Raw genomic sequence first — 14,540 nt, forward strand, 5'->3', positions numbered from 1 at the left:
AGGATTCTACATATTATTCCTATTCCTATTCTTTTTGATAACCGAAGAATAGGAATAGGAATAAGAATAATATGTAGAATCCTACTTGAGAAAAGGATTATAATGTAGTGTCCTAGTTGGGAAAGGAGTCTAATGTAGTGCAATGTTATCAAAGGCGCGCTTTAAGCGCGCTTAAGCCCTAAAGCGAGGCTCAAAACGTGTTGAGCGCTTTGCCTCGCTTTATGTGCGCTTCAGTGTCGTCATCAAAGTTCTAAGAAAAACTTTTCCTTTTCAATGAGCCTCTTATGAAGAAGTGACACTAAACAATTGATATTTCACTTAATCATAAAAAAAATTCAATTTCTTTGGTCATATATTTGTCATTATACTATCCTTGTTCCTATTCATATTCTAACATATTCCTTTTAGGTATAGGAGTCTTTATGTCATTAAAACCTTTCACAATTCATTGGCAATAAGAAACACAAAGATTACTTTGAACTTTTTTTATATTTAGAAACCTTTATATATAAAATAAATTATAGGTTTGTATGGCCGGAAAGGAAAAGTTTGGTAACCATAAAAGCTTGTAAGTTCACATTAAACATTAGGGCAATCATATTTCGAACTCTAGGTTTAAGATTTATTTATTTTCGTTCATATAATTCTCTATCAATTTGAACTTAAAAGTTTCAAAACTATAAACTCATTAGAAAAGATCTTGCAAATTCACATTATGCATTAAGAAACTCACGTTTTAAATTCACTTTAGGTTTATGAGTCATTTTTATTTTTTAATAGAAACTTGGGAGAAGCACGAACTTATTAGTGAGATGTGTGTTGATTTTTCTTATTCTTTGAAAATAGATTTCACATTGAACAAAATTGTAATTTAATTATTTTCCTTGTATTTAAAACTTTAAAATCAACTAAAGTTTTTGTTATACAAAAGCACAAAATCTCTTAGCAAAAGAACGTTCAACTTTTTTATAGCTCAAATATAAATCAGAATGAGGACATTTTATGAAAGGAGATAATTGTTTACTAATCACAATCAATAAAAGGTGTGTTTGAAAGCTTGGTATAATCATTAGGAGAGATAAATAATTAAGATTATACTTATATGGATCATACTAATATTTAGAGTGAGAATTCTAGAATGAGAAGCCTAGAAGCATTCTAGAAGGTACATTTCTAGTAATAGGTGGAAGGTGTAATTTTGAATACTACATCCACTGATCCTTGCATCACCACCTATAGATAGAGGTGGTCATTTGAGTAGTCTGTGCACTCAAATAAATAGTGAACGCACAAGTAAAGAGCAAGTGCTCAAGTAAGCAAGAAGTCCGTGATCAAGTGAAAAAATAATAGAGCAACAAATAAGGTTGATAAGAGTGTGAGGGAAAGAAAATATTGTGTGTAAAGAGTTAAGGCCGAAGTTGGTCCTCACTATGAATTAATAACATTCAAGTTGTCAGCAACCAATCATACCCAAAAAAATTCAACAGATCATCTTTTATTGCATTGCCAAGTAGCTTCACCCATGTCTATTGTAGGGTGTTATTAAGATGGTTTGAGTATAATGGACCATGACGAATATTATGAATGATAGCATTATCTAATCAGATCTTTAGAGCATGGACTAAATACGTAAAAGTGTGGGATGTAGGCATGTTTCTCCGTTAACACTTTTTTGGGTGGCATATCATGAGAGAAATAGGAGATATCTCCTATTTTGAGGGAAACATCTAAGGGGTAGCCTCTTTTCTTTAAAGTCCTTTTTGGTTCACTCATAAGGTTCCCATTGTACAGAAGATTATGCATCTTTCATAGAAAATCATATATAAACCTTTAGTATACATGAGCTTTCTCATTATGAATAGAATTACACTTCACTAGTTATCTTTATTCAATTAGCTATTTTATATTCTAATAGTGGCAAATTTATAAACAAAAAAAATTGTACAAGAAACACACATGCTTATTCAAGTGAACCCTTTTTTGTCTAGGTAAAGGTTCCTAATTAGGATCATTGAGGTAGAAATCTCTCACCTTCTCATAGATGATACTCTTCTTAATTATGTGGTGCTGAAGAATCACAACTAAGATGATTGAGGTTTATCTTAGTTCTTTTTTAGCAGTTTCAAACCTAAGATTAATTTGGGAAAGAGATTCATTTAAGTGGAAAAGAGATTCATAATTTAAGTGGGATTGTATGTACTATTTTTGTTCATATTACCTTTCTAACACTACCCCACAAATTGGTGCATAAAAGTCATATGTACCTAGCTTGTTATAGATGTAACTAATACGAGGATCGGTGCTAAAGATATCTACAAGTTGATCACTCGACTTCACAAATTTTGTAATAATATCTCCCGAGTATCTTTTCTCTGATAGAGTGATAGTAAATTTTAATGTGTTTAGTTCGCTCATGAAATACTTGATTTGATGTAAAATGTCAATAAAACACAGAATGATCAACTCCACTACGAGTCATGCCAAACTCCTCAATTATGATGTTGAACTTCCCAAACCAACTTTGAGAAAATTACTTTAGGCCATAGAGTGACCTGAGCAATCGACATACAAGGAGACTCCTCCTAAGCAAGAAAACCAGGTATTTGCTCCATATAACTTCTTCCTCGAGACCATCATGGCGAAAACATTCTTAATGTCCAACTGATTAAAATGTAAATGGCAAATGACAACCATAGATGGAAAAAGGAAGACAAATGCTATTTTAGACATGGGAGAGAAATTATCACCACAATCCAGCCCAAATATCTGAGTATACCCTTTTTGACAAAAAATTTTCTAAAATATAGAGAAAACATGGCTGGAAAACTCAAATCTACCAGAAACAATGAAATGGTAGTGGGAAAGTGCTCAAAATTTGGTATGAAATATATGAATCATCTTGAAATAAAGAGACTAATCAATATTGAACAAGAAAGTCAATGGAAAATTGGCCGGACAGGCTCACACACCAATGCGGTCACTAGAACCCTAGATCTTGCCACATGTGAGAGATCTGTGCGACCGGTGACGCAAGTTGGGTTTTGGTCGCCGAAGGTTGCTGGACTTTGAGGAAGTGTTGGAGTTTGCCGAACATTGATGAAATTGAAACTATGTAAGACACATCTAAGGTGTCACCAGAAAGACGCACAGAACTATGCAAATCAAATCTAAGGAGTCACCAAATAAAACACACAGTGCTACGCAAGTCATACATAAGAGGGTAATTTCAAAATATGCACGATGTCCATAAATTAGATATGAGAAAGTAGTCCTTGGAAAGATGCATTGTGCTATGCAAATCATATATCAAAAAAGCAGTCACCTAAAGATGCATGGTGCTACGCAAATCAAATATGAGAAAGAGGTTATCGAAAAAATCGTACGATCTACGCAAATCAAATATTAGAAAGTGGTCACTAGAAAGATGGCACGATGCTATGCAAATTGGATATGAGAAAATAGTCGGTGAAAAGATGTCACGATGCTCCCCAAAGAGGTGGAGGCTATTAGTCACTTTTTAGATAGTTTAGGAGGGGTATAAATGATAGATTTTTTGGTTTTGCTTACTGTATACTCCTGATGCACCATTCGTGTATTGTTGTCTATAAAATGTTAACTTTCTCAAATAAAAAAAAAAAGATGGCATGGTGCTACACAAATTAGATATGAGAAAGTAGTCACCGAAAATATGGCATAGAGCTACGCAAATCAAATATGAGAAAGCAGTCATCGTAAAGATGCCACGTTGCTATGCATATCGGATATAAGAAAGTAGTCACCACAAAAATGGCACGGTGCTACACAAATTAGATATGAGAAAGTAGTCACCAAAAAGATGCTGATGCTACGCAAATTGAATATGCGAAAGTACTCATCGAAAAGATGACTCAGTGCTACTTCAACAGCGACGGATACAGGGTTGACACAAAATAGTCCTAGAAAATCGTCGTATATTGACGCATGATGACATGTTTACTGAGTTTTCTTCCCCTGGATATGGGGTTCATGCATTTATCATTAGCCCTACTTTTGTTAACATAAGCATTGGCCAGAAGGGCGGCATATATAGGCCATAGACGCCCGCCGGCAGCGAAAGCTCTTTGACTCTCTACCAGGATCATAGAAGCTCTGATCCATGAGAGAAATATTGGAGAAGAATATTATTGAATTGTGTATCTACATTATTACATTAAGATCCTATTTATAGACACTATATTAGACTCATTTTCCAAATAGAACACTACAAACAATACTTTTCCAAGTAATATTTTATTTACTAATCATATCCCTATTCATGTTCTAAGTGGGATTGTATATACTATTCTTGTTCATATTACTACGGTAGCAGATATAAATGTTGTCTAGGAAATACAGGAGCCAAAAGAACTTTTGAATTGTCTTGGTTTGCCTTAAGGTGCGAGATACAAATCAAAACAGGTGTGGCAGAAATTCGAGGTTGAACGGAGATTAGCTACTTGGAGAAGGCGGTATCTTTCACTTGAAGGAAGACTCTCAATAATAGTGTTCAAGACTCCCTATTTTTCTTATGACTTTAGTTCATTGAGTGTGAATGTGAAAAAGAAGCTAGAAAGAATTCGAAGGGACTTTTATGGAAGGTTGACGGGGATAGGAGGTTTTCCATTTGGTGATGTGGGACAAGGTTATGCTGGAGAAAAGTAGCAATGGAGTCGGCCTATGTTGCTTGACTCTTCAAAAATGTCAACAGGTGTGCCAGATTCGCTAAAAGTATCTAACATCAAAACTTAAAATCACACAATGATAGTTTGCTTTTGAAGTGGTTGTGGAGATACGGTAAAGAAACAGGATCTTTATGGAGAAAGGTAAATTTCTAACAAATATGGTGAGTAAAGCTCTTGAAACCCTAATCCTATACTACCCTCTCACAAGTAAGCCTCTGCAAACACATTAGTAGCTTATGGCCTACAATTACAAATATCCAGTTAGGCTGCAAAACTAGTTTCTGACAAGACACTTGAGTAGGTCATACTCCACCTATAACTCGAATACTATGATCTTTATACCTTCACTGACACAGCTAGTAATCTTGTCTCAGTTCTGGAATGGTAACACACTTGGTGCATTTCATTTAGAAATTGTTTTGACTGGAAAATCCCCAGAATTGTTCTCCCATTTAAAGATTTAGAGATGGTATCCCTCAATGATCAAGTGGAGGAAATATGGTATGGAATGTACAGCAAAATTGAAAGTTAAACAGTTAATCCATGTTACAAGACCCTCAAGGGTGGGGGAGTTAACTTTGACAATTGACCATGGAAGCAACTCTGAAAGTTTAAAACCCCTTGTAAAATAAACTGTTTCATATGGTTGGTGGCTAAAGCTACATGCCTTGCACATAACAATTTACAGAGACTAGGATTTTTGTTATGCAGTAGGTGTTTCATCTGTAACAAAGAAATTGAAAGTGGCAGCTTGCATAGCTTGGTGGCTTAACAGATTTAGACATTATTCTTCCATCTTTGAAAGATTGTCACTGTTATTACATAGACAGTCAAAGAGTTACTAATTGTTGGAACTCCAGCAGTATTAGTAAACCAGTAAAGAAGATTTTTTTTGACAAGAAAAAAAATCTTCTTCACTGGTTTACTGAGCACCATCCCTGCTTGTATATGCTGCTATATATGGAAGGAAGGAAATGTGAGATGTGTTTAAGGGAAGAAAGTGTACAGCAGCTTATATACAAATGTTAATGGATTTCAACTTTTTGGTGCTATCTACAGTATATAAAGGATAAAGATAGTACATTAATTTCATATAGTCTTTATAAGAATAGGACCTTCATTGCGAATATCCTACTTATTATTTTTTTACAGAAAGAACACCAACTCTAGTACTATCTTGGCATCAAGTTGGCGTCAAGTTGTTGCATTTTCAATACATTATTTAGAATCGCTTTATGAGTATTCAGTAAATATCTGCAGAAGTAGTAAATATAAGAACACAAACATGTGCAGAAGGCATATTTTCATATTGCTTGAAGATATTTTGTTTCGCATTCTATTGATACAGTAAACCACGTCGTCACTTGCTGCTTTTTACAAGTAAGCTAATTAACTGTGGGGCTCTTATCATACATTAATTTCATCCAAAAAAACAAGTAAACTAAGAAACATGCCAATTGCCAACAAGAAAGTACCTGAGCCAAGGCTTGGTACCCGGCAAAAAAGGATCTCTTCATTATCTTCTCACCAGAAACCTTTTCCTTGGTGAAGCCATGAACATCTAGAAATCTTTTATACAATTTTCTCTGTAAAGAAGAAAGCTTTACAGACATCACGTAGACAGTTTTTGGTGGCAAATCCATCTTCACGACATTCATGTCCATTCTTTGAACAAATCCTTTTAAGTGTTCATAGAGAATATGAGATCGCTGATTCATAATCTTAACATCATCAGCTGTAGAATTGGTGTGTTGACCATTTTCTATTGGATTCTGGAAGCTGCACCAGGAAGATAATATTGTCAAAATACATAAAAAGCAAGCACAGTGCAGTTAAAAGGAAAGATGACTTGCCGGTTTCTAAATTCATGACTGCTGCCAAGAAATCCTTCTCTCACAAAATCAACCATCTGCCATGAAATCAAAATAGTAAGACTAGATTTCTATATTAAAGTCTTACCAAATAAACAACTTCATCACAGACTTACACAATAGTACTCCATCAAATTGTTTTGAAGAGGAGATCCAGTTAATGCAATCCTTCTCTGGCACTTAACTTGTTTCAAGGCTTGAGTAACATCAGCTCTGGTATTCTTGATAATATGAGCCTCATCACAAACAAGTATGTCGGGTCCGTCCTGGCAAGCGGAACATATTTGAATCAGATGAGAAATTTTTGCTCTAGTTAAACCAAAAAAAGAAGGAAGTTCAACTAAAAGAAGGGGGGAGTATATGGAACGGAGAGGACTATAAAATTTTAACCCCAACAGCATGGAGAAGCATTCACAAATCTAAGTTATCTAAGAATCAACTAGATTCATTTCAAACAGAGAAGAAGAGTCCAGCACTCTTTTTTATATGACTTCTAGAGGACGAATAGGAGTTTATACGCATTACCAACATTTCAAAATCAAGTTGGGTTAATTGAGATGAAATGTATTATGCTCAACTTCAACCACAAGCGTCCATACACTAGTTTCACCTTTAATTTTTCTTGTCAAAAAATGCAGAGGAGAAAAGACATTAAAAAGATTGAGAACGGTAACAATTAAAAGACGACAAATTCCTATCAAGGTGGTGCTGATGATGGTCATGAAGAACCTAGAACTATAATGACCACAGTAACAATGACAGATAAGGAAAATGGGGGTTGAAATCGATCAAGAGGGCTGATGTATTGGCTATTATGCCCAACGGATGGAATGGAGATGGCGCAATATCCTCACGTCAAGTTGACATCCAGAAGCCTTCCTTAAATTCAATCAAATGAGTTGAACTTAAGATCGGATTTGCACAAGGGTAAAGAGGAAGAGAAGCTACTCAAATAAAGGAGTTGAGTCAGGCCCATGTCAGAATAATAACATGTATAAAGAATATTGAAACAGAGGGGTACAAGACAAAAATTAGAAGAAAGCATCAACAGTAAAGAGGACAGTCCACTAAAGGTCCCAAGCTAAAACATCTACGATTTGAGACAGTCAACCATCTCTTCTTGGCAGGACAACTATAAATCTGTGGCACATGTTCTTTTGTATTTTGGGAATAACTTGGGTAATACCTAGTTCTACTTTGGCATTACTGAACAATTGGTGGAGTATTGGGAATAGAGGTGGGGAGGAGGACTGGTGGAAGATCATTCCTGCTTGCATTTGATGTACGGTGTGGAAGGAAAGGAATGGTAGACATTTTGAAGGCACTAGCAGTTCTATCGAGAAAATTAGGATGAATTGTCTTAGCTTGTTCTTTTTTTGGTGTAAACAGAATATGTGGGGGGAAGTCGGAGAGTTAATATATTAAATTGGCAATGTATATAGGGTTTTGGGCAGGGGTTTAAGTACCTTTTCAATGCTTGTAAAGTTTCCAACTTGGTACCTTTTTCTGGGGTGGCTAAGTTTTTATTGAATAGAATTGTTGCTTGTCTCAAAAAAGAGCATAACATTAAGCCAAAAGGACATGAAAATGAAGTAACTGGGGGAGAATCTTCCTCTCTTCTCCATCAAAAAATCACAATTATCAATTCTAAGGGTAACAAACACTACCTGAAGGACCTGACAAATTTCTCTGGCCACGTGACGCTCCTTTATATTCTTCCCCAGTGTCAAATTTCTGAAAGCAGTGTAGCCAATTAAGAAAACGCCACCTTTTAATCTCCATTTTTGGAGTAGCTCGGCCCTTCTCTCCCTGTAAACAAGAGTAAAGTTGACTAAGATGCCACCTATGAAATGACTCAGAGGTTTTAAAAAAGAATGTTCAGAGTACTTCAATACAAAAATCCTAACAGCCAATTAAAAACAATACAAAAATCCTAACAGCCGATTAAAAAACAGGACATGCAAAGAAAACACAAGAAAATAATAGCTAATTATGGGACCTCATTGAAAGAAACACCCTTACATATATGCCTAAAAACCCTAACAGGACATGATAAAACGAAGAGCCAGACATCATAAAAAGAATTCTGTATCCGGAAACTTCCAATAATATATATAACACTAGATGAAGTGGAAGCATCACTGCCAAGAATACAAGACAGGAATCTTCAACTCAATCTGATGACTCACAGAAACAAGCAAATTTTATGGGTCCACCGACCTCATTCCGGTGGCTAAAATATCTAAAATGACAGAGCATCATTTAGTACACCAACAATAACATACCAAGTGTAATCCCACAAGTGGGGCCTAGGAAGGGTAGGATGTATGCAGACCTTATTCCTTCCTTTGTGGGGGTAGAGAAGTTGTTTCTGGACCCTCAGCTCAAAAGGAATGCTTTAGAAGACCAGATTGTAAAAAATTGTATCATTTCTGGGTCCAATGAAATTCATAGGAATAGGAAAAAATCTGTATCTATCAATATTGTGGAAATGGCTAATCCTTTGGGCCAGAGAGAGACTGTCATCCCCTATAGCAGGTAACCCACCTGCAGGTAATGCTAACCCCCAACTAAATAGCATTATTTTTGGTGTACATTAATGGAATCCACTGAATCCTTCAAGACAATCTGATAACTCGTGGAACAAGAAAAGCTGATTGTTCTGTAAAACACATTTGGTGACAAAATTTAGTAAATATGAAAGAGAATCACTATGATAACTAGATTGCAGAATAGGGGCTCTACTAAATAGCACACAGTTGGTGTGCATTAGTGGAACCCACTGGCTGTTATATTTTCTCGTTTTCTAAAGTGGTGCCCTCCCACTGTGTTGCATCACTTTCTCCTTTTCCAGTACTATAGGCCCAAGAATATGAAAAATCAAAGTTAATGATAATAAGTCTTAATATTTTGCATTTCCCTCCCGGGATGATTGAAATTTTCCATCAAACCAACTGATAACCTCAAGTAAGATGGGCAGCAAAAGAGAAAACATGAAAACTTAGATGGTACTGATCATTAGAAATAGAAGAAGAAAACAAGAGAAGCAGAAACCCAAGAGTCTGATCTTGAAATAACAGAGAACCAATTTCAACAGTACTAATAATGCATCCTTGAATCTCCTTCACTATTTCCAGCAATTTGGATGCATAAGTTTAGTTCCAGATCAGCTAGACTGATATCACCCTACAAGTAAAAAGATCTCACAAGAATAATATTTGCCAGATGGCCTCCAGAACTAAAAAGCTCAACTAAGAGATGGGGATGAGTTTGAAACGTTATAAGCTACTCATTAACCATCTTCATCAATGATGCCTATTAAAAATATAATGAAGCTATCTCCTCAGCAATCACCCTTCTACAGGATGTCACATTTCAAGACTCTCATCAGCAGGGAGAAAACAAAACCGTAGCCCAATTTTATGCAACCTTACTTCATCTAGCATGGTTATTAAGAGAAAGGCAGATATTTAATTAACCGTAGTCCAACTTTATGCCACCTACCTTCATCTAGCCTGGCTATTAAGAGAGGCTGATATTTGATTGTACTAAAATGAAAGTAGCATAAAGTTCATGAAAAGTTAACTTCATGATTAATTCGAACATTTAACAATATCAAGGTGGGTCCAGAATCCAGAGATAAGAATAGAAGAGTGTATAAAAAAGATTCCCAAACAATATACAGCCACAGTGCTCCGGGATAAACAAAAATATAGCAGGTCACATAGAAATGAGACTAAGGAGCAAATATCGCCTAGTCCTATTCTTCTTCTTTTCTTTTTGTCCCAGTTAAATTCGCTAAAAATGAACTCAAGGAAAACTTATATCATGTGGCAGAATCACTAACTGCTAACCATCAATCATAAACAGCATATTTCTACTGAAGAACTGAATATCCATTTTACCCTCAATTCATGATCAAAGAGTAATTCACATATGCCGGGAATCTTTTGTTTTCTCAGGCAAATATCCCATGTTGTAGGGGATTCAAAGAAAGCTTGTAGTTTAAGGGTGTGCAGGTTTGAAACCCTATACAAGGGGCTAGCGCACAATAGCTTTCTCAGATAGAGGTTCGCTTCTTCAAGTTCAAGTTCTGCTTGATGCTTCTCATTTTGATAGGAGTAGGTTCTTGCAGCTCGCGAGGAGATTATACAGTAAACATGATTTTTGAGTAGAATTGATATGCATGTTAACCAAAAAAATGAATATTTGTTCAAGATGGTATCTTATTGGAACATCCCATAACATGATTTTAGAGCAGAATTGATATTATGCATAGTGGTCTCCTTGATTTAATGAAGTCAATGTCTCTTAAGATCAAATCCAGCATATGCAAAAATAGTAGGTGATTCTTTATTATTGAAGTGCGTGACCATCTCATCTTATTTATTTTTATAACTGTGATATTGGACCAGCTTGCGCGCACCTCGACTAATTTCACAAGATACATACCACCTTCCACCACCGACAGGTACCAAGTAACTTAGTCCATCAAGACTAGAAGAAATGAGAAAAAGTCAATTGGTTTTTTGACTCTGCTAGAATAAACTAGAGACCTCGTGACTTACTTCATTGACCACTGGGCAACACTCTTGGGTGCAAAACCATCTCATCTAAAAGCTTAAGTTATTAGAGAAAGCACACTTTTATTTACTTAATTATATTTTCAACACGTCCACTAATGTGCAAACTTGATTCTTTTTTGCCAAGCACATGGAGATTATTTTTGATAAAGAGTAGAGGTGAAGTGTGTAACTATCTCATCTAAAAGCTTAAGTTGTTGCATAGAGCATACTTCTATTTACATAATATACTTAACACTATCTGTCCAAGTCTTTGTGGACAAAGTTACCTGGTACCTATGTTGATCGAAAGTAGTAGGTAGCCCATTAAATTAGTAGAGGTGAGTACACAACTGGCTTGGACATTGTTTTCTTTTTCTGGAATTATTGGTACTAAGACAAACAATAAGGACTCCATTTGTTGTCATCCTCCTTAAATTTCAAGATTTGTTTGTTACTCATTCATAACAACTTATTGCTTTAGCAAGCAACGAGGAGAATAGATGCATGAATCTGGTAGAATGGGATAAAGTGATCTTAAGAAAGAAACAGGGGGAATTGGGCATTAAGATTTTTAGAATGCACAATAGAAGCCTCCTTCCAAAGTGGCTATGGAGGCTCAATGCAGAGGACCGGAATTTGTGGAGAACCTTAATTAATATCACCCAAATATGGGATGTTGAATCAGTGGACAACAAATGAAGTGAAAAGCCCCTATGGCAGCAGTTTCTGGAGAACTATAAGAAATCAATGGCAAGCTTTTGGGGGTAATGTGGAGATTGTGGTGGGAGATGGAAGAAAAAATGATTTCTGGAAATATCAGTGGGTCGGCCAGAATAGCCTTGAGTCCAGTTTTCCAGTTTTGTACTCAATAAGTAGTCAAAAACAGGTTATGATCAAACAAATGTGGAGTCAACAAAGTTGGCATTTCAATTTCAGAAGAACTCTTAATGATCTGTACTCAAAAACGGGTTACGATCAACCAAATGTGGAGTCAAAAAGGTTGGTATTTGAATTTCAGAAGAGCTCTTATTGATTGGGATGTTGGGGCACAATCTACATTGCTTAATTTAAGGGAATCTTTGATGGCTTATCTGACTGCCCAGAGACTTAGATGGAAGCTGAATAGTAAAGGGGCAGTCTCAGTTAAATCAGCATACTGGAAGTTGAATCAAAAAGGCAATGAAAATGAGAATGTGTACTGGCCTTGGAAGCAGGTCTGGAAAGTGAATATACCAGTGAAGGTATCAGGTATTGTCTGGCTGGCTGGTAACTAGAAAAGCATGCTTAACCCAAGAAAGATTACAAAGGAGAGGTCTTCAGATTTGTTCAAGATGCCTTTTATGTGGACAGGATGGAGAAAGTAATGAACATCTATTTTTACATTACAAGACAACTACAAATTTGTTGCACGTGTTCCTTTGTATTTTGAGCATTAAATGGGCAATGCCAAGTTCTACCTTGGTGATGCTAAGCAGCTGGAGAAGTATTGGGAGAGAGGGAGGTGATGAGAACTGGTGGCAGGTCCTACCTGCTTCTATTTGGTTGACAGTATTGAAAGAGAGGAATTCAAGATTTTTTGAAGGTACTAGCATAAATTGTCTTAATTTGTTCTTTTTTAGGTGTAGACAGAATATGTGGGAAGAAATAGGAGACGTGGTAGATCTATTAGGCGATGTATAAGATTATAGGTAATTGGACAGGGGTGTTTATACTCTTTTGGGATTTATTACTCTTAACTAAGCATCTTTACTGGTGTTAAGTTTTTTCTTTTGATTCAATTTTTACCTTTAAAAATACTGAACTAAATTCTGGAAAGAGAGATGGTTGGGCAACACTACGCTGCAAGTCTCTTACCCTCGACTCTACCAAATAGCCAGCAACCAAGACTCCTTTGTCAGCCAATACAGAGACAAAAATGTATTTTTCCCTCTATTCAGAAGAAACCTTCAAGACTGGGTAATTAATGATCTCCTCACACTCCTACCCACCCTAGCAGAATACAGAAGTGAAGGGCTACATACAGACGCAGAATGGTCTAAGGAGGAGAAATACACGGTCAAAGACAACTACTGCCCCATGAGCTCTCAGAATGAGTTGCTGGACAACTGGCCATGGAAGTATGTTTGGAAAATTAGAACTCCCCCTAAAGTAACATGCTTCACATGGCTTGCTCTCAATGATGCTGTGCTTACTCATGATAACCTTTGTAAAAAGAAAAAGGTTCTGGTCAGTAGATGCCTTTTGTGCCATAGTCATCTGAAAATGTCAACCACCTTCTTTTGCATTGCCTTTTTGTAGCACACATCTGGAACTGCTTCCCCAATATGTTTGGTCTACATTGGGTCTTACCTAGGAACATCAAGGAAGCCTACTCTAGTTGGATTTTGTGGAAAGTTGATAAAACTATCAAGAAGATCTGGAGACTGATTCCAGCAGTAATTTTTTGGTGCGTCTGGAATGAAAGAAATTGCAGATCCTTTGATGGGATCTCAACTCCAAGCCGAACTCTAAAAGCTAGATTCCTAGTCAATCTGTTTAGCTGGAAATTTTGGTCTCCTGTTAATACTGTTGACAATTTTTTGGATTTTGTTAGCACTTTGATTCTAGCTTATTACTCTTGTAAGGGAACTAACTCTCTTTCTTTCTACACTTTTGCCTTTAGCATCACCCTAATGCTCTTTAATGAAATCCTTTACTTCATCAAAAAAAAGAGCAAACTAGCATAGTTACTACTGGAACACCTCTAGACATCTTCACTAAGAAGTAGCCCAACAAGAAGAGAGAAACAACTAGAACTGACAAGACAAATTGACCAACAACATGCACACCATTCATGAGCTCTTTGATAGAAACCTAAAAGAACATACAGTAAGCTGCTGCTAAGTGTAATTCGAAGATATTACCACTGAGGATTCAACAAGCCTGAACAATCATTGGAGACAGAGATCCAGAATTCAGTGGATCAAAGAGGGTGACAAGAACACAAAGTATTTCCACAGAATGGCCACTGCGCGTAAGAGAATCAACACCATAGATTCTTTGATGATCGATGGGGTAATGTCCTCTGATTCTATGGAGATTATGAGGTCCATTGTGGATTTCTAAGTTCCACCCTTGTTGGCTCCATACTTGAGCAACAGTACCAGATCTCTGTAAGCTCAAGGTGTAGAGGTTTGGGAATAAGTTCCTCAGGCTATCATCCCCTTTCCAGATTTCATTCCAGAAGTCTGTTTTCAGGCCATTGCCCACACTAATATAAGTATTGTTATTGAACTGTGACCACAACCTTCTGATGGTCCTCCACACACAGCATCCAAACGACCCCATCACCTCCTCAATAGTCCATTGGCTAAACAAGCCATATTTCCCTGCTATGAATCTTCTCCATAGGGCTCCATCTTCAG

The 14,540-nt window shown here is 36.5% G+C and overlaps 1 protein-coding gene across 2 annotated transcripts in view; it reads right to left on the bottom strand.

Moving 5' to 3' along the window:
• The window catches only part of LOC102604570 (protein CHROMATIN REMODELING 20), a 60,687-nt gene that overhangs the window by 10,536 nt on the left and 35,611 nt on the right, over nucleotides 1-14,540 (bottom strand). For both annotated transcript variants that reach the window (XM_006340405.2, XM_006340404.2), the window contains exons 15-18: nucleotides 8,239-8,380; nucleotides 6,688-6,837; nucleotides 6,554-6,609; nucleotides 6,176-6,479 (exon numbers count right to left, since the gene is read on the bottom strand). In XM_006340405.2, coding sequence (XP_006340467.1) covers nucleotides 6,176-6,479; nucleotides 6,554-6,609; nucleotides 6,688-6,837; nucleotides 8,239-8,380 — 652 coding nt within the window. The remainder of the gene's footprint in view (nucleotides 1-6,175; nucleotides 6,480-6,553; nucleotides 6,610-6,687; nucleotides 6,838-8,238; nucleotides 8,381-14,540) is intronic.

Source organism: Solanum tuberosum, unplaced genomic scaffold (assembly GCF_000226075.1).
Source record: "Solanum tuberosum cultivar DM 1-3 516 R44 unplaced genomic scaffold, SolTub_3.0 scf00018, whole genome shotgun sequence".
Lineage (NCBI taxonomy): Eukaryota > Viridiplantae > Streptophyta > Magnoliopsida > Solanales > Solanaceae > Solanum > Solanum tuberosum.